Here is a 26,009-nt window from a genome sequence, read left to right on the forward strand (position 1 = left end):
ATCAAGAAAAACCAATGCATATTAAGGAAAAGCTAAGTGCAGGATGCAAGTCAGAGTTAGGGTAGTCCCACTCAAATCCAAGGGTGTGTACATCAAAGTTGACAAACTTCGGCATGATAAGTGGGGTCAATACTCCTAAAAAATGCAGTACATGCAGATAACTAGAACTGTAACCTGACTAGAATGGCCAAGTTCATAGGACCATTCAAAACTCATAACTTGCACACTACAAGGCATAGATAAAAAGTAAACATGCAGAGGTTGAAACCACCAAAATCTACCAACCATGGGTTGGCAATAACACTCGAGTACAATTTTGTTTCCTAATGACAAGGACGTGTATCATTTTGATAGAATTCGAGTGGGCTACCTGTAGCATCGAGTTCCATGTAAAGAATCTATTCATTTTTCCAAGTTTTAACCTCAAACAAAGTTAGAAAGAACATAGCCAAAGTTATAACCTCAAACAATGTTAGAAAGAACATGATTCACCACTGATTCATGTGGCTTCCACATAACAATGTGATATGATGCTGAAACCCCAATCAGAAACAGCCGCCCAACTACATAGAAACAGAAAAAAAGAAAGAAAGAAGGTATGGTTCAATCAGAAATGTGTGCCAATATGTTGGTATGAGAATGGAGTAAATTGAAACGATGTGCAAAAGTGCGAACAAGGAAAAGTAAGTGCCGCAAGCATGTAAAACTCTGATATAAATATCAATATTTGTGTACCATACTAGAGTTTATGGCAGCAAATTATTTAAAGGGAAAGTATACAATTACACCATTTACCTTTTGTTCATAGTGGCCACAATTAATCTTGACTGTTGGATGTGAAATTAAGTGGCTATATTTATTCCATTGACCAAGCTCAATATTCAAAAGAATTTCTCTTGAACTTTGTGATACACCCAAGCTATTAGATTTCACATTGGATTGTTACAAGTAATTGTCACCTCCTTGTACCAAAGGTAAATAGTCTCATTGTATACAATCCCTTATTTAAAATCTTAGACGCAATTTCCCAGAACTGACAATGAGAAAGCAAAAAGGAACAGAAAGAGGAAAGAAAACAAACAGGAAGGAGTTCCATCACTGAACATAATCTTCTTTGATTTTTTAATTGAACCATAGACACTTCAGAAAATAAATTATTAGTACCATCGGTTCCCTTCCTACAACTAAAACATCCAACTGAGAAGTCAAACAGGTGAAAATTGTAGAACTCACCATTATAGCCTCTATCTCCTTTTCAGAAAGCGAAGTGCGCTTGGGCTGGAGAGAAGCTTTTCCTCCGACAGATGTATTGCTTGGTGGAAGAGAAACATTAAACTGAGATGAGAGCTTTGCATCTTGTGCCATTTCATGAGGAGGAACATCTGTTTTTTGGGAGGATCCACTCCCTAAAGGAAAATCGTTAAGATCATTTAATGTAAGACTCGAAGCCTTTAGTAGAAACTAATTTAGAAATAGAGAAGCTATACCCACCAACTATGAAAACTAATATCAATAATATATGATGTCTCAAGAAATTTTAAGGAACTAATGAGTGATAGGAATGCGGTGGTGCAGGTAAAAGGTAAGGAAAACCAAAATGCCAATCTAACCAAAATGAATCCCACAAGTCTCCCTCCCTTCCCTCCTGTGCAGACACAAATCTAAAAACCCAAAGAACACAAACAAAGCAAATTATATGCATTACGAATGAAGTTCACCCGCATAATACCCTCTACAGAAGATGTAAATGGAAGAACAATGTTCCATCTACCACATCAATAATTTCTGTAATTAACAACCCATAATGCCAGTTGCATCTGGGTTAATTAGAAGGAAAAAAATATTCTTAGTTATAAGTTAATTACAGCAAGAGTTGAACCGCTACCGAGAATGCGAACGAGGAAAGCTCTAGGATTGGAAGCGGGAACATGGGAGTGAGGGAGGCTAAAAGATCCGTAGTTGAGGGAAGGAGTTCTGTACATCGTGAGGTTAAGGGATCAAGTTCCCTAATATTAAGGGAGTGCATTCCATGACTGCCCAAGAGCGAATGCTAAATTCAATGGGATTGCAGTCCTTTGAGCTTAGGATCGAGGCTCCCAAAGATCATTTATCCATGGTATTCTAGTTCGGGAGTTAATTAAACAATTATTTAAGCAAGGTTCGCTTGAAAAAATCACTTACATGGGTCCATTACAAAAATTGCACACCAGTCCTTTGAGCTTAGGATCGAGGCTCCCAAAGATCATTTATCCATGGTATTCTAGTTCGGGAGTCAATCAAACAATTATTTAAGCAAGGTTCACTTGAAAAAATCACTTACATGGGTCCATTACAAAAATTGCACACCTACCTCTATTGGTCTGCCCACATATGTACACCACCTCATTTTTTGCACCAATCAGTTGGATTGGACGCTTCCCCCTGAACTATCAATTGATGATTATTTTTAAGAATGCTAAGATAGATTGTTTTTAAAAAAGAAATGCTGCAATAGATAAGCTTTCCTCTGGGAGGGGAAAAAAGAGGAAGGACATTGCTATATATAATTCTCAATAGCTCTCCTCCGTCAAAGTTCGCTAGGGCCTCAAGGACATATAGACGAATGAGTAGCTCAATGTGGGTGACCAACACTCAAAGTGATAGAAGTCCTTCAAGAGGTAGATAGGACACAATGCACTAGCCCCAAAGAAGTTAAGCCTATCAACCACGAACTCATTCCTCGATTAAAACTGCAACTCAAGTTACTCAACTATCTTTTATCTCCTCCCATCTTCATTTTCTCTCCCTAACCTATCTTGTCGCTTTTTTTGAAACTAGTCACAAGTCACGATTCACAAGGCACGTAAAGTTGCAAACTACAAAATATACAGGAAATCAGGGCCTTTAAAAAGCTTGTAGATCATAAAAAATTGGGGATCCACACTCCACTGTGTATGAACCTGAAAATGTGCTAGCGAAATTCGCTCCCATAATAAAATATACTAGAATCCAAGTCAGTGGAATCGTAGTTCTAGTTACTCATGGAACCATGATTTTGGGCATACGGATCTGGATCCCATTAACCTGGGATCTAGTTTCTTGATTTCATGGATTGAGATCCCTAAATAATGGAAATGCCTAGAATCAAGATCTCGTGTCTCGGAGCCTCGGATCTAACTTCTGGAGCAAGAGCAATGCCCTCCTTAGAAGATCCCAGTAACTATGAATTGAACGCAACCTCAGTCATCCACTTAACCAAAATATAAATCCCAAGCGGTAAGCTGAACTATGAAGATATGCAAGATGTAGCAAGTAACTTTTGGCCATTTTGGGAAGGAATCCCAGGCCATATGCTTATATAAGCATCTCTCAACACCCTCAAAATATAAAAGGTTCGATTCTTTTATTTCAGATACAATTTCCCCCAATATGGCTGGAAATTAATTGGATATATATATATATATAGCAAAGATATATATATATATATATATATATATATATATATATATATATATATATATATATATATATATATATATATATATATATATATCAATAGTAAAATCGAAAGAAGAGAGAATAGCTTGCCAGCGGGCAAAGATTTGTTTGGAGACAAGGTTTTGAACATCTTTAAGAAGAACATCACGAACTTTACAATCGGTTCGAATTAAGAAAGCTGTATTAAGAATATCACTTTGAAACTTTGTTACGCAATGAACTATTGCAAGGATTTCTTTTTTGACTGTTGAATAGTTTTGCTGAGTGTTCTTCCAAGCCTTAGAGGTAAAACGAACTAATTGTTCCTGATTATTGATTTTTTGTTTTAAGATTCCTCCTAACCCAAGTTCGGAAGCATTGAATTCAATTATTTGGAAGGCATTTGGATCTAATAAAGCCAAGCAAGGTAATTCTTTTGCTTTACTTTTCAGTTTTTGGACTGCCAATGTATGTTCCTGTGTCCACTTAGGTGGATTTTTTCGTAATCTGTCATACAAAGGTTTAGCATCAAGTGCTAATTCTTTATAGAAATCGGCAATATAGTTTAAACATCCTAAAAATCTTTGTAATTCAGTTTTATTAAGAATTACATTAGGAAATTTATCAGCGAATTGAATCGCTCTATCGATTAGAGCTATAGATCCTTGATAAATATTATGGCCTAGAAATCTAATTTTGGTTTGGCATAAATTTATTTTTCTAGCAGATACTACCAAACCTGCATTCTTGATGGCATTTAGGAAAGTATTGAGGTGCTTGAAATGCTGTTCCATATCTTCTGAAAAGATTAACACATCATCAATATAGACAAGCATGAATTTAATATATGGGTTAAAAACCTCATTCATTATTTTTTGGAATTCTGATGGGGCATTTTTAAGTCCAAATGGCACAACATTCCATTCATATTGGCCAAAAGGCACATTAAAAGCTGTTAAATATTTATCTTTTTCATTTATCTAGATTTGCCAATATCCAAATTTTAAATCGAACTTAGAAAAAAAACATGCATTCACAAATCTGTCTAGTAGGTCTTTTTTATTTGGTATAGGATATATTATCCATTTAAGGACTGTATTTAAAGGCTTATAATTTATTACAAGTCTTGGAACTCCTCGTTCCTTTTCTGCTACGTTATTTACATAGAATGCAGCGCAGCTCCATGGAGAAGCAATTTTTCTAATTAATCCTTTATTCAATAGGTCATCTATTTCTTTCTTATAGATTTCGAGAAGTTTGATATTCATTTATATAGGCCTTAGTAGATATTTTGCTTTCATCAAATCTGTCTTCATATTGTACGCTGACCATATGCCTTTTCCTTTCCCAAAAAGCATTAAGCAAATCATTACAAACTTCTTTTTCTATCTGGCTTCGAAAATCTTCAATTTTTTGTTTATTTTCAGGAAGCATTAAATGTTCTTCTATTAGTTTATATCTAACTTCTATTTTTAAAGAACATAAAAAATTTTCTTTATTTTCTATTTTTTCTTTCATATTATTAATTGCTTTTATTTTTGGTTTATCAATAAATTCAAACTTAACTTTTTGTCCAGCTATAGTTGATTCAATTCCAGTATTGTCTATTATTAAAGGATAAAGTAGACTCAAAAATGGTGTTCTTAAAATTAGTGATTAACTTAATCCTTTAACCATAATAAAAAGTGTTGAAAAACAATGTCCATTGTTACAAACAGCGGCTTTAGACAATTTATAGTTAATAATAAGTCTACTGCCATCAGCTGTATTAAGTATTTGAGTGGTTTTATCAAAATATTTACTAGGAACTAATCCTTCATTGAAACAGTTTAAATCTGCGCCTGAATCTATTAAAGCTAAAGACTGAAAATTGTAGTCATTGTTTACAATAACTTTTACTAATGTAAACCATTTTTGCGTAATGACCATATTTATAAGACTTAAAGTAATATTTTCTGTTTTTTCAGAGGATTCAGGTTCTCTCTGACCAGTTTCCTTTTTTATTTATTCTCTTAACTATTTCTGAAAAGCTATAATCTTCTGGTGTTTTTATTAAAGGAGCAGGCTTAGTTTTGGACTTAGCTATTTTTATGTATTGAGATATTACTTCTCGTTTTTCATCATGATCAGATATTTTATCTATTAAATCTAATATTAAATTTTCTTCATTAGTAAGGGTATTGCAAAAGCATTCTTTCATGCGTTCATCAGTACTAGTACTGTCATCTGAACTATTTTCTGAACTACTCCATATTAGTCTTCATCACTATTTATTTGAGCTATAAACTCAGTATCGTCTATTGAGGATGACTCAAACGAGTCCTCTCTTATCTTAAGAATATTATATATTTGTTTTTTTAATTCTTCATCTAATATGACAGAGTTTAGTTGTTTTTTAACTTTACAGTTATTTTTATAGTGTCCTATTTTACCGCATTTATAACAAACTGGTAATTTTCTTTTTATCCTTTTATTTTTTGGGGAGAATTTCTTTATAAATTTTTCTTTTTGAGTTCTTTTCCCTTTATTCTTTTGTTCTAATTTGGGAGTTTTATATATTTTTCTTTTCTTATAAATTTTGTTTGGGGAAGAATTAATACTGTATCCAAATTGCTCGCAAAAGTCTCCTAATTCTTTTTTCCCTGTCATTTTATGTTTATCTAATTGTTTTTTGAGTTTTAAATCTGTACATAGAGAAAGCCCTTCTGCGCAAATTTCAGCAGAAAGCTCTCCTAAGGTGTAAGAAGAATAGGGTATGATCCCCCCATTTTTATTTTTTATGCGGGTACGAACTTTTTCTGCAAACAGATGAGGTAGGTCGGCTATAAATTTTTCTTTCCAATGGTTGGCACTACTATCTTCTCAAGTGAGTAATCGAGAGAAAAATACATCTTTATACCATTTATAGTGTGATAATGTAGGACATCTTAAATTTGACAGCAGATCTTCGGATCTAGCGTTTAGAAGTGAAGTACTTCCTACAAAGTGTAAAGTTATAGTATATATATGGGTATTGACGGCGTCACATTTGCTGTAAGGTATGTCTTTATTTTGTTCATTTTTAACAATCCATTGCCTTATAGCATTGAGTATTTGATTTTTTGAGACTTCATCAGACGAAAGTTCCACCAGCCTCTTAGCCAGCCTGTAAATTCGCAGACAATGGCTTTGGCTACCTCATGTTTGCATGCTGAAGCATACATAGTCATATGCTTCATTGTATCTAATATTTGATAGTCGGACATACCATCAATATTCCAATTAACTATAGTTCTGCCAAAATATGATATTGTATGGGATATAAGATCTTCTTCGAATTGTATGTCTACTGGTGTAGGCCTTGTATAGTACATTCTGGCCTGAGCAGTAGGTACCCATCTCTTACCATAATCTATTCTATTAAGATTCAGGGTTTCTTTAAAAGCATGTTCCATATTTTCTATGGTATTATTATTTATTGGGTTTTCTTCTTCTTGAAGAGTTAAAGCTTCGGATTCTAGAAGAATTCCTTTTCCTTTTTTGTCTTTTATTTCTAACTGGGATAGTTTTGAAACTAACAAGTCTATTAGTTCTTTATTTTCTGATTGATCTTTTAGTGTAAATCTCTTCGTATTTATTTCAGGAGGGGGTTTAAATAAGACTGCCTTCTTTTTTTCTTTTATTGTTTCCTGAGGTTGTCTTTATTATGTTTTCTATTCTAGTTGTTTGCTTTCCTATGGATTTGAGACAAAGATTGGTATAATTATTTTGTTCTATTATATGTGAAAGTAATTCTATTTTATGCATATGTTCACTAGGTGCAATTTTGTATGGTGTTGCCCTAGTTTCAGATTTTTGCTCAGATTTTTCTTTGGAAGTTCCTTTAATCAGCAGAGTTTTTTCTGGGGCATGAATACTAGTAATATTTTCTCCTTCAGCTGTAGAGAATACTTGGTATTGGGATTCCAAAGTGTTTATTTTAAAATCGGGGATTATTACATCCTTTCCTTGGAGGGTTTCCACTAACCAATCAAAGAAACCTATAGTTTGCTTATTTTTCTTTAGAAACCTTTTGTATTTTCTCTGAATTATATCTAGTAGATTTTGTGGGAATTCTTTTAAATACCAGTTTCTGATTTCGGTATTATGATCTGATAAATAATCATTTCTTAAAAATTCAGAATCTACCTTTTTTAATGTTTGTAGGGTCAATACTTCGAAATCTAAGTCAGAAAAAGGCTGATTATTTGAAGAACTAGCTTCAATGGGCTTATATTCAGGGATATGAATATTACTTCTAGTTCGTACTAATCCTTGAATTATGGGTTCCTCTCTCACCGAAGAAGTAGAATTTCTAGGTCGTATAATATTCTTCTTAAGTGGTCTTACGGTTATGTCATCTTTAGTATTTTTTATTTTTGTTCTTCTGTTATTACTAAATCTTAATTCTATTTCACCATCAGGATGCTCGATAATCTGCTCAGGGTCTTTATTAATAGGGGCTTATATTTTGAAGAGACCATGTTTTAGGTAATACTACTTGGGACCAATTTATGGATTTTGGTATAATAGTATTTGACTTTTTTATATTAGTTTAAAAAAATATTGTGTTTCCTTTAGTATCGATATACAATACGTTTGGGTTTAAAGTATTCATAACTTTATAGCAAATTCTATATATTAATGCTAGATTCTGTGATCCTGATTTCATATCGAATCCTTGGGCTTTCAGGTTAAGGGTTAATACTTTAAGAATATTAGGATCACTTAAAGACACTGAGTAATTGGGAAAACAATTAAAATAAACCGGTCCACTACACAAGCTTGATTCTACTATTCCTAGCAGAGAATCAAAAAATTGATTATGCCTATTATATCTCAGACAACAGTATAAAATTGTTTAACCCTATCCTTGTAAGTTGCTTTATAGCTATCTGTATTAATCCTATATGCAAATATTTATATTCTTTTTTGATATGAGATTGAATTATTTTTTCTGATAGTAATTGGAAATTTTCTTGTTCACAATGAACAGATAAACTCTGTTCAACAGTTTTTATAGCATAACCTATTTTTAATTCAAAAGTTCCTTTCTTATAAACGTCAGTTACAGGGATTTTGGGTATATTCCAATTTTGAATTTGATTTTCTATATTATCAATCATAATTTCTTCTTTATTCTTAGACTGCTACTAGATGACGCTAATACCTTATTAGATAGGTTCCTAATAAAATTTTTCATAGAAGTTACGGATGAATACTCTTTAGTCAACCTCTTACGTCTTTTGACCTCAACGGCTCTCCCTGGCCTAAACGGTCCTTGACTGGGGCAACAACAAGTTTCAACTCTCGGTCTAACTTTCTTATGGCAGAATTTTATTAGGTTCCTACTTCCTAAGATAAAACGTTATCTAATAATAGTCTTCGAATAAAGTTTTTTCAAAGAAGTACACTAATCATGGCTCTGATACCATTAATGCCAGAACCATTAAAATTCATTAATATGCCAATGATTAAGAAAGAGGATATGATTATAAAAACTTATTGATGATTCTAAAATAATATAACAAAGAGAGTATAATCACAAAAACAGAAAATGGAGCTATGTCTACTACAATCCAACTTGTATAAACAGTACTCACAATTTAACACTGAAAATTAACTTTACTTGCATATGACCTTAAAAATTACAGAAATACAAACCTACATATTATAGATGGAAAAGCTAGTAAACAGCTTCCATTCATCAGGACAATAGGAAGGTAAGGAACTATAATTACAGTCGCACATAGAAATGTGATACAGAGAATTACAGAATACATATAGAGGTTACCCGAAAAGCACAACTTATTAAGATGAAGCAAACTTTCGGTAGCTTGTTATTAGCTTAGGCAAATTTCAGAGAGAGGACGAGAAGAGCTGAAAGTAGAAAAGATAGGGAAGAGCTGAGGGAAGAGTTGAGAGGGAAGAGCTGAGGGAAGAGCTAAGAGTAGAGAGATTTTTCCGAAGATGATCCTCCTTCTCAACTTCTTCTTCTTATATAGAAGTCGAGTAGCTGATGGATGGCTGGATAGAAAGTTGATCTCTACAGGTGGATGGCTGGATAGAGTGCTGGCAGCAAGTGGCCGATAGGTTTTGGATGAGTGCGTCGGTGAAGAGACCTGGTGGAATGAAACCCTTTGGACTGGAGCGTCGGTGGAGCGAGACTTTTTGGACTGGAGCGTCGGTGGAGCGAGACAGGTGGAGAATCTCTACTGTAGCTGTTGGGACAGGTGGAGAATCTTTACTGTAGCTGTCGAGACAGGTGGAGAATCTTTAACTTGATAGATATTTTTATTTTATGTCGGGCTTTTCTCGAGTCTTCGGGCTACTCGGGTTTCTGAGAAAACTCGAACATGTTTTGGCTTTCGTATTCTTCAGTATCTTGTCAATCTTCTTCTACATCTTCATTTTGTTGAGAAGATTCCCTTTCTGCTTCTTCTTCAAAGATTTGTAAGAGTTGTTTTTCCAACTCTTCTTTAGTTGCCTGAGGGTTGCGTTTTCTCATTTAACGAATATATTCGGAGAGATTATATGGGTTTTCATATTGTGATGAGGATGGTTCAGGTATTTTTTGTAATATTATTTTGTCTGGGTTCAGACTATCATTTTTTAACACATCCCACCATTTGATAAAAATCTTCTTTCCCAATTGAGGAATATATTCAAAATTTTGTATAGTATTTTCAGATATTTCATATTTCCATTTCATAATCCATGGTATCTGGTAGATAGCCATGAAATACAAATGGTAATCTATGTTGGGATCTTTCCCATTTTTTTTAACAAACCTTGCTTGAGATACTTGCAAGTTTTCTGGTAAGATTTGGGATCCTGATCCTCAAATCATGAACCAGTTACGGAACCAATTTGGGAATATTTCGGTGATTTGACATTTTGAACTGCAGAAACCATGTATGAGAATTATTGGGGTTCTGTATGACAAATATCTTATGCTAGGCATCGATGTATTCAGCATATCAAAAATATTAATTTTAAAATTCTTGTGCCTGGAATTTCTTTGCTCGAGAAGGGTCTGATCCCCATTCATCATATGATAATATTTTTCTAATTTGCATCTTGGAATACGCCACTATATTTGTATTTTTATGGTAATAATGAACCATGGAGATAGAGCCTGTTTCTAGTAAAACAGCCTCATACCATTCACGGGTTTTATTTCCGTTAGAGGGATTGAGGTTTTTATGCACGTATAGGTTGGCTACTTTATGTAGGTCGAGCATAGCATGTTCACATTCTATTATGGAATCTATTAGGAAGGTAGTTTCCACAAACTGGGATTTTCCCGTAGAGGATATTTTTTTAGGAACTTGTGACTGGACAAAAACTGAAGTTTGGGAATATGTAGGGCTTGAATATTCAGGGTAGTTTATGATAGGACTGGATGATGACAAAGGTGGATATTGGGCTATTAGTGAATCAGAAGAGGTTGGTACCATGTCCATACGCGCTTTACCCTTTTGGCTATGCATATTAGTAGTCATATTAGTATTAGTATTTTCAGCCACATAACCAAGAGCAAGAAAATACTAATAGTAATATGAATACTAATATGCATAGCCAAAAGGGTAAAGCCCGTATGGACACCTCTTCTGGTTCACCAATAGCCCAATATCCACCTTTATCACCATCCAGTCCCATCATAAACTACCCTGAATATTCAAGCCAACCTACATATTCCCAAACTCCAGTTTTTGTCCAATCACCCATTCCTAAAAAAATGTCCTCTACGGGAAAATCCCAATTTGAGAAAACTACCTTCCTAATAGATTCCATAATAGAATGTGAACATGCTATGCTCGACCCAAATAAAGTAGCCAGCTTATACCTGCATAAAATCCTCAATCCCTCTAACGGAAATAAAACCCACGAATGGTATGAGGCTGTTTTACTAGAAACAGGCTCTATCTCCATGGTTCATTATTACCATAAAAATACAAATATAGTGGCATATTCCAATATGCAAATTAAAAAAATATTATCATATGATGAATGGGGATCAGACCCTTCTCGAGCAAAGAAACTCCAGGCACAAGAATTTAATAATAAATATTTTTGATATGCTGAATACATCGATGCCTGGCATAAGATATTTGCCATACAGAACCCCAATAATTCTCATACATGGTTTCTGCAGTTTAAAATGCCAATCACTGAAATATTCCCAAACTTGTTCCGTAACTGGTTCATGATTTGGGGATCAAGATCACAAATGTTACCAAAAAACTTGCAGGTATCTCAAGCAAGGTTTGTTGAAAATAATGGGAACGATCCCAACATAGATTACCATTTGTATTTCATGGCTATCTACCAGATACCATGGATTATGAAATGGAAATATGAAATATCTGAAAATACTATACAAAATTTTGAATATATTCCTCAATTGGGAAAGAAGATTTTTATCAAATGGTGGGATGTGTTAAAAAATGATAGTCTGAACCCAGACAAAATAATATTACAAAAAATACCTGAACCATCCTCATCACAATATGAAAACCCATATAATCTCTCCGAATATATCCGTCAAATGAAAAAACGCAACCCTCAGGCAACTAAAGAAGCGTTGAAAAAACAACTCTTACAAATCTTTGAAGAAGAAGCAGAAAGGGAATCTTCTCAACAAAATGAAGATGTAGAAGAAGATCGACAAGATACTGAAGAATACGAAAGCCAGAACATGTTCGAGTTTTCTCAAAAACCCGAGTAGCCCGAAGACTCGAGAAAAGCCCGACATAAAATAAAAATATCTATCAAGTTAAAGATTCTCCACCTGTCCCGACAGCTACAGTAAAGATTCTCCACCTGTCCCAACAGCTACAGTAGAGATTCTCCACCTGTCTCGCTCCACCGACGCTCCAGTCCAAAAAGTCTCGCTCCACTGACGCTCCAGTCCAAAGGGTTTCATTCCACCAGGTCTCTTCACCGACGCACTCATCCAAAACCTGTCGGCCACTTGCTGCCAGCACTCTATCCAGCCATCCACCTGTAAAGATCAACTTTCCATCCAGCCATCCATCAGCTACTCGACTTCTATATAAGAAGAAGAAGTTGAGAAGGAGGATCATCTTCGGAAAAATCTCTCTACTCTTAGCTCTTCCCTCAGCTCTTCCCTCTCAACTCTTCCCTCAGCTCTTCCCTATCTTTTCTACTTTCAGCTCTTCTCGTCCTCTCTCTGAAATTTGCCTAAGCTAATAACAAGCTACCGAAAGTTTGCTTCATCTTAATAAGTTGTGCTTTTTGGATAACCTCTATATGTATTCTGTAATTCTCTGTATCACATTTCTATGTGAGACTGTAATTATAATTCCCTACCTTCCTACTGTCCTAATGAATGGAAGTTGTTTACCAGCTTTCGCATCTGTAATATGTAAGTTTGTATTTCCGTAATTTTTAAGTTGATATGCAAGTAAAGTTAATTTTCAGTGTTAAATTGCGTAGTACTGTTTATACAAGTTGGATTGTAGTAGACATAGCTCCATTTTCTGTTTTTGTGATTATACTCTCTTTGTTATATTATTTTAGAATCATCAATAAGTTTTTATAATCGTATCCTCTTTCTTAATCATCGGCATATTAATGAATTTAATGGTCCAGGCATTAATGGTATCAGAGCCATGATTAGTGTATTTTTTAGAAAAAACTTTATTCTAAGACTATTATTAGATAACGTTTTTATTTTAGGAAGTAGGAACCTAATAAAATTCTGCCATAAGAAGGTAAGACCGAGAGTTGAAACTTGTTGTCGCCCAGTCAAGGACCGTTTAGGCCAGGGAGAGCCGTTGAGGTCAAAAGACGTAAGAGGTTGACTAAAGAGTATTCATCCGTAACTTCAATGGAAAATTTTATTAGGAACCTATCTAATAAGGTATTAGCGTCATCTAGTAGCAGTCTACGAATAAAGAATAAAGAAGAAATTATGATTGATAATATAGAAAATCAAATTCAAAATTGGAATATACCCAAAGTCCCTGTAACTGACATTTATAAAAAAGGAACTTTTGAATTAAAAACAGGTTATGCTATAAAAACTGTTGAACAGAGTTTATCATTTCATAGCGAACAAGAAAATTTCCAATTACTATCGAAAAGATAATTCAAACTCATATCAAAAAAGAATATAAATATTTGCATATAGGATTAATACAGACAGCTATAAAGCCACTTACAAGGCTAGAGTTAAACAAATCTATACTGTTATGTCTGAGAGATAATAGGCATAATCAATTTTCTGATTATCTGCTAGGAATAGTAGAATCATGCTTGTGTAGTGGACCGGTTTATTTTAACTGTTTTCCCAATTACTCAGTGTCTTTAAGTGATCCTAATATTCTTAAAGTAATAACCCTTAACCTGAAAACCCAAGGATTCGATATGAACCCAGGATCACAGAATCTAGCATTAATATATAGAATTTGCTATAAAGTTATGAATACTTTAAACCCAAACGTATTCCATATCGATACTAAAGGACACACAATATTTTTCCAAACTAATATAGAAAAGTCAAATACTATTATACCAAAATCCATAAATTGGTCCCAAGTAGTATTACCTAAAACATGGTCTCTTCAAAATGAGAATCAGAAATATAAAGTCCCTACTAATAAAAACCCTGAGCAGATTATCGAGTATCTGATGGTGAAATAGAATTAAGATTTAGTAATAACAGAAGAACAAAAATAAAAAATACTAAAGATGACATAACAGTAAGACCACATAAGAAGAATATTATACCACCTAGAAATTCTACTTCTTCAGTGAGAGAGGAACCCATAATTCAAGGATTAGTACGAACTAGAAGTGATATTCATATCCCTGAATATAAGCCCACTAAAGCTAGTTCTTCAAATAATCAGCCTTTTTCTGACTTAGATTTCGAAGTATTGACCCTACAAACATTAGAAAAGGTAGATTCTGAATTTTTAAGAAATGATTATTTATCAGATCATAATACCGAAATCAGAAACTGGTACTTAAAAGAATTCCCACAAAATCTACTAGATATAATTCATAGAAAATACAAATGGTTTCTAAAGAAAAATAAGCAAACTATAGGTTTCTTTGATTGGTTAGTTGAAACCCTCAAAGAAAAGGATGTAATAATCCCCGATTTTAAAATAAACACTTTGGAATCCCAATAACAAGTATTCTCTACAGCTGAAGGAGAAAATATTACTAGTATTCATCCCCCGAAAAAATTCTGCTGATTAAAGGAACTTCCAAAGAAAAATCTGAGCATAAATCTGAAACTAGGGCAACACCATACAAAATTGCACCTAGTGAACATATGCATAAAATAGAATTACTTCCACATATAATAGAACAAAATAATTATACCAATCTTTGTCTCAAATCCATAGGAAAGCAAACAACTAGAATAGAAAACATAATAAGACAAGCTCAGGAAACAATAGAAGAAAAAAAGAAGGCAGTCTTATTTAAACCCCCGCCTGAAATAAATACGAAGAGATTTACACTAAAAGATCAATCAGAAAATAAAGAACCAATAGACCAGTAAGTTTCAAAACTATCCCAGATAGAAATAAAAGACAAAAAAGGAAAAGGAATTCTTCTGGAATCAGAAGCTTTAACTCTTCAAGAAGAAGAAAACCCAATAAATAATAATACCATAGAAAATATGGAACATGCTTTTAAAGAAACCTTGAATCTTAATAGAATAGATTATGGTAAGAGATGGGTACCTACTGCCTAGGCCAGAATGTACCATACAAGGCCTACACCAGTAGACATACAATTCGAAGAAGATCTTATATCCCATACAGTATCATATTCTGGCAAAACTATAGTTAATTGGAATATTGATGGTATGTCCGACCATCAAATATTAGATACAATGAAGCATATGACTATGTATGCTTCAGCATGCAAAATAGCAAGAAATCATGATCAAGAGGTAGCCAAAGCCATTGTCTGCGGATTTACACGCTGGCTTAGAGGCTGGCAGGACTTTCATATGGGTGAAGTCTCAAAAAATCAAATACTCAATGCTGCAAGGCAATGGATTGTTAAAAATGAACAAAATCAAGACATACCTTACAGCGAAAGTGATGCTATCAATACCCTTATATATACTATAACTTTACACTTTGTAGGAAGTACTTCACTTCTAAACGCTAGATCCGAAGATCTGCTGTCAAATTTAAGATGTCCTACATTATCACACTATAAATGGTATAAAGATGTATTTTTCTCTCGATTACTCACTCGAGAAGATAGTAGTGCCGACCATTGGAAAGAAAAATTTATAGCTGGCCTACCTCATCTGTTTGCAGAAAAAGTTCGTACTCGCATAAAAAATAAAAATGGGGGGATCATACCCTACTCTTCTTACACCTTAGGAGAGCTTTCTGCTGAAATTTGCGTAGAAGGGCTTTTTCTATGTACAGATTTAAAACTCAAAAAACAATTAGATAAACATAAAATGACAGGGAAAACAGAATTAGGAGACTTTTACGAGCAATTTGGATACAGTATTAATACTTCCCCAAACAAAATTTATAAGAAAAGAAAAATATATAAAACTCCCAAATTAGAACAAAAGAATAAAGGGAAAAGAACTCAAAAAGAAAAATTTATAAAAAAATTCTCCCCAAAAAATAAAATGATAAAAAGAAAATTACCTGTTTGTTATAAATGCGGTAAAATAGGACACTATAAAAATAACTGTAAAGTTAAAAAACAACAAAACTCTGTCATCTTAGATGAAGAATTAAAAAAACAAATATATAATATTCTTCAGATAAGAGAGGACTCGTCTGAGTCAACCTCAACAGACGATACTGAGTTTATAGCTCAAATAAATAGTGATGAAGACCTAATATGAAGTAGTTCAGAAAATAGTTCAGATGACAATACTAGTACTGATGAAAGCATGAAAGAATGCTTTTGCAATACCCTTACTAATGAAGAAAATTTAATATTAGATTTAATAGATAAAATATCTGATCCTGATGAAAAACGAGAAGTAATATCTAAATAGATAAAAATAGCTAAGTCCAAAACTAAGCCTGCTCCTTTAATAAAAACACCAGAAGATTATAGCTTTTCAAAAATACTTAAGAGAATAAATAATAAGGAAACTGGTCAGAGAGAACCTACTATACCAGAATTAAAACAAGAAATTAATGACGTAAAAGCAGAAGTTAGACAACTCAAAAACCGAATTAGAATATTAGAACTTAATACAGAATTTTCTGAAAATTTTTCAGAAGAAGACGAATTAGAATTTGATAAATTAATAAGGAAAACTAAACCCCTTGTAATAAGTGAAGAACCTAAATCCTCTAAAAAAACAGAAAATATTACTTTAAATCTTATAAATAAGGTTATTACGCAAAAATGGTTTACATTAGTAAAAATTATTGTAAACAATGACTACAATTTTCAATCTTTAGCTTTAATGGATTCAGGCGCAGATTTAAACTGTATCAATAAAGGATTAGTTCCTAGTAAATACTTGATAAAACCACTCAAATACTTAATACAGCTGATGGCAGTAGGCTTATTATTAACTATAAATTGTCTAAAGCTGTTGTTTGCAACAATGGACATTGTTTTCCAACACTTTTTATTATGGTTAAAGGATTAAGTCAATCAGTAATCTTAAGAACACCATTTCTGAGTCGACTTTATCCTTTAATAATAGACAATACTGGAATTGAATCAACTATAGCTGGACAGAAAGTTAAGTTTGTATTTATTGATAAACCAAAAATAAAAGAAATTAATAATATGAAAGAAAAAATAGAAAATAAAGAAAAAATTTTATGTTCTTTAAAAATAGAAGTTAGATATAAACTAATAGAAGAATAGTTAATGCTTCCTGAAAATAAACAAAAAATTGAAAATTTTCGAAGCCAGATAGAAAAAGAAGTTTGTAATGATTTGCCTAATGCTTTTTGGGAAAGGAAAAGGCCTATGGTCAGCCTACCATATGAAGAAGGATTTGATGAAAGCAAAATACCTACTAAGGCAACGCCTATTCAAATGAACGTCAAACTTCTCGAAATCTGTAAAAAAGAAATAGATGACCTATTAAATAAAGGATTAATTAGAAAAAGTGCTTCTCCATGGAGCTGCGCTGCATTCTATGTAAATAAAGCGGCAGAAAAGGAACGAGGAGTTCCAAGACTTGTAATAAATTATAAGCCTTTAAATAAAGTCCTTAAATGGATAAGATATCCTATACCAAATAAAAAACTCCTACTAGACAGATTAGTGAATGCATGTACTTTTTCTAAGTTCGACTTAAAATCTGGATATTGGCAAATCCAGATAAATGAAAAAGATAAATATAAAACAGCATTTAATGTGCCTTTTGGCCAATATGAATGGAATATTATGCCCTTTGGATGCCCCATCAGAATTCCAAAAAATAATGAATGAGGTTTTTAACCCATATATTAAATTCATGCTTGTCTATATTGATGATGTGTTAATCTTTTCAGAAGATATGCAACAGCATTTCAAGCACCTCAATACTTTCCTAAATGCCATCAAGAATGCAGGTTTGGTAGTATCTGCTAGAAAAATAAATTTATGCCAAACCAAAATTAGATTTCTTGGCCATAATACTTATCAAGGATCTATAGTTCCAATCGATAGAGCGATTCAATTCGCTGATAAATTTCTTGATGTAATTCTTAATAAAACTGAATTACAAATATTTTCAGGATGTTTAAACTATATTGCCGATTTCTATAAAGAATTAGCACTTGATGCTAAACCTTTGTATGACTGAAAAGCAAAGCAAAAGAATTATCTTGCTTGGCTTTATCAGATCCAAATGCCTTCAAAATAATTGAATGCGATGCTTCCGAACTTGGGTTAGGAGGAATCTTAAAACAAAAAATCAATAATCATGAACAATTAGTTCGTTTTACCTCTAAGGCTTGGAACAATACTCAACAAAACTATTCAACAGTCAAAAAAGAAATCCTTGCAATAGTTCATTGCGTAACAAAGTTTCAAAGTGATATTCTTAATTCGAACCGATTGTAAAGCAGCTCGTGATGTTTTTCTTAAAGATGCTCAAAACCTTGTCTCCAAACAAATCTTTGCCCGCTGGCAAGCTATTCTCTCTTCTTTCGATTTTACTATTGAACACTTAAAAAGGCTCTGCTAATCACCTTTCTGACTTTTTGACTCGTGAATTTTTGCAGGGGGGCAGGGAGCAGCCACATAACCAAGAGCAAGAAAATACTAATATGGGGGCAGGAAGCAACCACATAACCAAGAGCAAGAAAATACTAATATGTATATATATATATATATATATATATATATATATATATATATATATATATATATATAAGTTGTTTATTTGCTATTATTTGTTGGTGCATCAAGCTTATCTTATCTGTATCATGTAAGTTTCTTGTTTCTATGTTCATTAGCTTTCATATGTTTGTTGTCTTTGTTATTTAGATCTATGTACTATTATTTGTTGTTTATTTGTTATTTAGTTCTATTTACTGCTATTATTTGTTGTTACTGCTAAATACTATTGAGACACTGCTAAATGCTGCTATTTGTTTAGTATTTATGGACCATCTACTTTTAAAACACTGCTATGCATAAATCTGCTATTTTTTCTAGTTCTGCTATCTATGGTATCAGAGCCAAGTTATATTCAGTGGTGAACTGAAGAACTTTGCACAAATAGATTTTTAGTCAAAACTAAAGCCGTTGTGACCCAAAGATCACCGTTAAGCCAGAAGGGCAGGAAAGGTGTAGGGACTGTTTCCAGTTGACTCAGATTAAGGCTATAAAATCAAATATGGCAAATTTATTTAGAACACTATCGAGTAGAACCGCTTCTACCAGTACACTCCGTGTTAATACTAAGGAAGAAGTTATTATCAATAATATCAAAAAACAAATCCAAAATTGGAACATCCCAAAAGTTCCCATAACAGATGTTTATAAAAAAAGAACTTTTGAATTTAAAAGTAGCTTCTCAATTAAAATTATTGAGAAAACTATTTCTGCATGAAATCTCATGATAGTTTCCAACTCCTATCCTCAAGGATGGTTGAAGAACATAAAAAGAAAATTTTCAACTATCTGCATATTGGTCTTGTCCAAATAGCTGTTAAACCTTTAACCAGGACGGGGTTAAACAACTCTGTTTTGCTTTGCTCAAGGGATAAGCAGACATAGAAGGTTCACTGATTCTTTATTAGGAATCGTCGAATCAACTCTTTGTAATGGTCCTATATATTTTAATTGCTTCCGAACTTTTCAGCGGCCTTATCTGATCCTAATCTATTAAAAGTTTTAACTCAAAATCTCAAAACTCAAGGTTTTGATATGGATCCTGGATCTCAAAACTTAGCTTTTGTTTATAGAATCTGTTATAAAGATATGAACACTTTATGTCCTGACGCTAGGCAAATGGATACTAAGGGTCAGACCATTTTCTTTCAGACTAATATGGATAAATCTTGTACCAAGGTATGCATCTTAGAAACAGGTTAAATTATCAAAAAGATGGTCCCTTCAGTTTGAAACTCAGACTAAGATTCCTGAAAATAGAGAACCTGAATAAATAATTGAATATCCGGATGGAGAGATAGAAATACAATTTTCTTCATCTAAAAAAACTAGGCTAAGTGTTTCCAATACACTTCTTAGGAATCCACCTAGAACCTCAACCTCCTCTATTCCTCAATCTGATTACGAGAAAGCCCATATTGAGAGAATAGTCCTTAAAAGAGAATAGTCCTTAAAAGGACTTAGAAAGGCTTCAAATCAAGTCCAACATCCAATATATAAAGTTGACACTCCTAGTTCTTCCCAAACTGAACCAGAAGAGCCAACCTTATCTGAATTTGACTTTGAGATTCTTACAATCCAAAATCTAGACGAGTTTGTCATTGATAGATTAAAAAAGTTTTTCTCTCCGACGAAAATAGACAAATAAGAGAATAGTTTTTCCAAGGATTTAAAGCAGAATTAAGGGATGTTTTGCATAAAAAGTTTAATAAATTTATGATACAAATATAGAAGAACTGTGAAATTCTTCAAATGGCATAAGTACATCCTTAGAAAAGAAGGAATTAAACTTCCAGAATTTAAAATAAATATGGCTCAAAATTCCTTTCAAACTTTTCACACAATCAAAGGTAAAACAATAGAATCTATCCATCCCCCTGAAACAAGTTTACAATTAAGAGGTGAAAAACTTGAAATAAAAGCTTCGACTTTTAAGTTGGGGCCTAAAGAATCTGAAAATCAAATGGCTAAATTAGAAAGAATTCCACACATTATAGAACAAAATAATTATACGAATATCTTCTTACAAACTATAAGAAAACAAACCACTAGAATTGAAAGTGTCATGAATAATTTGAAATCTATACGGCAAAAAAACAAAGAAGAGAAGGTTAAGGAGGCAGTATTATTTAAGCCACCACCAAGTATAAATAAAGGAAAATTCAGCCTGCAAGGAATCAAGAAAAAAGAAGAAAATAAAGAATTGATTGATGAGTTAGTCAAAAGACTTGCAAAACTGAATATTAATGATAAGGAGAAATTAGCGATCGGTGAACTACAAGTTCTCCAAAAAGATCAGAATTATACAAACCAAGAAATATCTGAAATAGAAAATGCTTTTTACACTAAAAGCATAGATCTCAACAGAATAGATTATGGGGGAAGACTAGGCCAGTCGCACAAACTAGAATGTATTATCCTAAACCCACTCCTATTGATCTCCAAATAGAAGATCTTATTGCTATTTCTGTGTCCTATTCAGGAAGGTCAATTGTAAATTGGAATATAGATGGCATATCTGAAAATCAGATCCTTGACCTTATGAAACACATGGCAATGTATGTCATCGCTTGTAAAGCAAGTGGGAATAAAGATCATGAAATTGCCAAAGCTATCATATGTAGCTTTACAGGATGTCTTAGAGGATGGTGGGATTTTCATACGGATGAAACTGCAAAAGATCATATCCTGAATGCTACTAAGCAATGGCTTATTAAAACTGAAATTGGACCTGGACAGATCCAAAAAAATATATTTGATGAAGGAGATGCAGTTAATACATTGATCTACACTATCACCCTTCACTTCGTTGGAAGTACGACCCTCTTATCTACTAGATCTGAAGATCTACTTTCGCATTTACGTTGTCCAACTCTCTCTCACTTTAAATGGTATAAAGATGTTTTCTACTCTAAATTATTATTCAGGGAATATAGTAAGGCTGATCATTAGAAGGAAAAATTTATAACTGGACTTCCCCATCTTTTTGCCGAAAAGGTTAAAACACGACTGAAAAATAAACATCGTGGAATTATTCCCTACTCCTTTTATACCCTTGGAGAATTATCAGCGGAAATCTGCAATGAAGGTCTTGCTTTATGTACAGATCTGAAACTTCGAAGGAAATTAGAAAAATAGAGAATGACAAGGAAGAAATAACTAGGAGACTTTTGTGAATAATTTGGGTATAATACTTTACCCACTTCTAAACCCACTCACAAAAAAAATTATAAGAATTTACGAAAATCAAGATCTAAACATTCGCATGAAAGAAAAAATACATTTCCTAAAAAAATTTTACAAGATCACTCTTTCAAGCAAAAGGGAAATAGAAAGACACCGGTAGGTCATTATATAAATAAATGCAGAGTTAAAAAGAAAATCAATGCACTCGAAATCGACTCAGATATCAAAAAACAATTATTTGATATTCTATTAATAAAAAGAGATGATTCTAATAGTTCTAACTCTGATGAAGAAATGATAATTGGAGAAATAAATGATGAGGATTTGATCATCACTAACTCTGACTTTGATTCTAATTGTGATGATAATCCTAAAAATGATTGCCAATGCAATTTCTTCAAGGCTATCAGTGATATGAATGGTTTAAACATAAATACTCTTACAAAAGAAGAAAATTTAATCATTGATCTGATTGATAAAATTTGTGACCAAGAGGCTAAAAAAGAAGCCTTGATTCAATACATCGATATGACAAAAGATCCTTCTAGACCACTACTCTTAGACCTTCTCTCATTCCAACAAGAGAAGAATACAATTTCCACGACATCCTTAAAAGAGCTCAAAACAAAACTCAAACTATTAGAGAACTTCAATTCCTGAGTTAAAGCACGAGATAAATGAAGTTCGCAATGAACTGGTATCTTTGAAAACTAGATTTCAAATCTTGGAAATGGGAACTGTCACTTTTATAAAGGAAGGTATTTATGAGGAAAATACTGAAGAAGAATTCAGCAACATAATGAATGATTATCACCATGATCTTCTACCACCTGAAGCAGAAGATAATCTTCCTAGAGTTCTAAAAAATGATAACCCTAAAACTTCAAACAATTGTAATATGCTGGAAAAAATCAAAATTCAAAACTATAAATATATTAACCTATTAGACAAAGTCATAACTCAACGATGGTTTACTATCGTTAAAATCGTGGTTCAAAAAGAATAAACTTTTCAAACCACTGCTCTTATTGATTTCGGAGCAGACTTAAACTGTATAAATGAGAGCTTAGTCCCTACAAAATACTTTAGTAAAACTACACAACTTTTAAACACCGCTGACGAAAGTAAGATGTTAATAAACTATAAACTATCTGATGCGGCAGTTCACAATAACGGAGCATGCTTTAAGTTTCCTTTTATCATAGTTAAAGGATTAAGTCAACCGGTTATTCTTGAAACTCCTTTCCTAAATATGCTTTACCCTATCAAAATTGATGATACCGGTATTGAGGCCAACATTGAGGGACATGAGGTAAAATTTACCTTCATAGATAAGCCCAGAGTTCATGAAATAAATAACATTAAAAATAAAATCTCTACCAAAGAAAAATTCCTTTTTTATCTAAAAGAGGAAATCAGGTATAAAACCATTGAGGAAAAATTACTATATCCTGAAATGCAAAATAAAATTAGTAGTTTCAAAACCATTCTCAAAAAGGAAATATGCTCTGATGTCCCTAACGCTTTTGGAATAGGAAGCAACATATACTTGAACTTCCCTATGAACCAGGTTTTGAGGAGCAAAAAATTCCTACAAAAGCAAGGCCTATTCAAATGAATAGTAGGCTCCTTGAAATTTGTAAAACTGAAATACAAGAATTGCTTGATAAAAAACTCATCAGAAAAAGTTCCTCACCTTGGAGTTGTTCACCCTTTTATGTTGAGAAGGCTTCTGAAATTGAAAGAGGAGCCCCTAAATTAGTTATAAATTATAAACCATAAAATAAAGCATTAAGATGGATTCGATATCCAATTCCAAATAAAAGAGACCTCTTAGATAGATTGGTTAATGCCTGCATATTCTCAAATTTTGACTTAAAATCTGGATATTGGCAAATCCAAATAACTGAAAAGGACAGATATAAAACAGCCTACAATTTCGAGCATTATGAATGGAACGTTATGCCTTTTGGTTTGAAAAATGCAACGACATATTCAATCCTTATACAAAATTCATGATTGTATATATCGATGATGTTCTTGTTTTTCTGAATCCATTGATCAACATTGGAAACATCTAAACACATTTTTAAAGCTGTCAAAAATGCTGGGTTAGTTGTATCAGCCAAAAAGATAAATCTTTTTCAAACGAAAATAAGGTTTCTTGGACATAATATTTATCAAGGGAGGATAATTCCTATTGATAGGGCAATTGAATTTGCGTCAAAATTCCCAGATATTATTAAGGACAAAACCGAACTTCAACGGTTTCTCGGCTGCCTAAATTATATCTCTAATATTTATAAAGACCTTGCAGAATGGTAAAAGACAGAGACATTACAGAAACGCATTGAAAGCAAAAAAAAAAAACTTCATCAATTCTCGAAATAATACTAATATAGGCAAAAGCATGTTAAAAGCAAATAAGCTTCGTTATGGAGCCTGAATATGAACATACATATTTGTGTGTGAGTAGTGTGTGAATGTCTGATAGCAAGTTTCTGAGTTTCGTTTGCAATTTTGAGAGGTGTTGCAAGGAATTAGTTAACTAGCCTCAGCCCCAATAAGCAATTGCCGGACCAAAGCTGAACAAAAGGTACGCATTTACTCTTGTGGTTATGGAAAATACACTTCTTTGTCATGGACCACGCGCATCATTTGTGATGCCACAGCTCCAAAAATAAATAGACATTTGCATAAATAAGAAATATAGAACTCATGGTACAAGTTTTTATCACAACCATGTTAGAGAATCCACACACTAAGCACAAGCCCCAAGATCACATTATGCACGAAAAAATATGCTTCTACTAGAACCCAAGCTACAAATTCATCGTGGAAAAGTTCTTCATATCACTTATCATTCTTTACAGCCAGTACAAAAAAAAAAATTCATTTGATAGTTACCTATTGTTTTCATTTTTACTAGAAATTTTCATTAAACTTCTAGTTCACCAGTCATGTACTAACACTTTTAAGCATTTCATCCATAATAATATTTATGTTTACCACCTGTCAAAGCCAAATTATGTTTTCTCTTCTACTTTCCCTCTCTCAATTGAAATCTCTATTTAACTTATACAATTTTTACACACTTGCTATGGTGACTGGCGAGCTCATTGTTCTTATTATGAGAATATCCAGTTTCTCCTTTTCACCAATATGGAAGTTCCCAATGAACTTTGACATTCCCAATCATATACCAATGACCACATTAGCACCTCATGCTTATTCAGCTATCTACAAGACCACAAATCTATCACTCGTTAGAATTGAAACGTGAAACTAAAAAAGGAACTACGAAAACCGGGGCTAGATCCAATTCCACACAGGAACTTGTTTCCAATAATAAGCTCAGATAGGATAAACCTAATTTTTGTGTATGGCAGATGAATTACACAAATCCCATTTGACAACGTTTATTATGCATACCCCATTTATCCAGAGAGCAACAAAATATGAATCCTCCCCAAAACATGAATCCTCCCCATTTTCAAACAAGTTGCTTTTGTCAAAATAAATAGCAGAAACCCAGATTTACATATGTTAAGACACCGAAATGATCGCCCAATTCTGAAAGTTTCGAGTTATTAGTTACGGCATAAGGGCGATAACTCAAATGTCCCAGGTTTGAAATTCCAGTTTACCCACGTAAAATAGAAACCCTAAAAATTTATTTTTTTTGGTTAAGTACCCTGAAAATAATCTATGTAAATAAAACAGATCTATGTATAACAATTTCTACCCATAATATGTGACATTCTTCAGCTATTCATTGAATGAACCTAATGCCGATTTATGAGTATGACCCAACAATTTGAGAAATAGAGCTCACTGAAATAACATTTATATGATGTAAAAGGAAAAGGAAAAAGAGAACAAGAAAAAAAATGAAGAACTTTATACAGTACCAGGGGATTTGGAGTGCCTTTGTGGAAACTTTATGCGTGGGATTCGCTTCATTAGATGCTCCCCTGCCATCTCTCTCCCTCTCTTTCTCTCTCTAAATTCTCCTGCGCCTCTTCTTT

At 33.1% G+C, this 26,009-nt stretch overlaps 1 protein-coding gene across 2 annotated transcripts; it reads right to left on the reverse strand.

The window, feature by feature from the left end:
* Positions 1-314: 314 nt before the first annotated feature.
* LOC18442394 (uncharacterized) lies at positions 315-26,009 on the reverse strand. 2 transcript variants are annotated; one of them, XM_020672121.2, is made up of 3 exons: positions 25,893-26,009; positions 1,234-1,382; positions 315-563 (listed from the first exon to the last, which is right to left on the reverse strand). In XM_020672121.2, exons 1-3 carry the CDS (start codon positions 25,960-25,962, stop codon positions 546-548), a joined length of 237 nt encoding a protein of 78 aa, XP_020527780.2. In that variant the 5' UTR covers positions 25,963-26,009; the 3' UTR covers positions 315-545. The 2 variants fall into 2 exon arrangements, with proteins under 2 accessions (XP_020527780.2, XP_011626325.3); XM_011628023.3 differs by having other exon boundaries at positions 1,234-1,406.

The sequence above is a fragment of the Amborella trichopoda genome, chromosome 1 (assembly GCF_054954075.1).
Source record: "Amborella trichopoda isolate Santa Cruz 75 chromosome 1, AtrichopodaSantaCruz75HAP2 v2.0, whole genome shotgun sequence".
Lineage (NCBI taxonomy): Eukaryota > Viridiplantae > Streptophyta > Magnoliopsida > Amborellales > Amborellaceae > Amborella > Amborella trichopoda.

What these genes read in the sequence shown, in the direction of transcription:
- LOC18442394 (XM_011628023.3), bottom strand. Translation starts at nt 25,962, where the DNA reads ATGGCAGGGGAGCATCTAATGAAGCGAATCCCACGCATAAAGTTTCCA. An exon ending in AAGGCACTCCAAATCCCCTG is followed by an intron (nt 1,407 to 25,892) that starts GTACTGTATAAA and finishes ATTTTCCTTTAG; the next exon opens with GGAGTGGATCCTCCCAAAAA.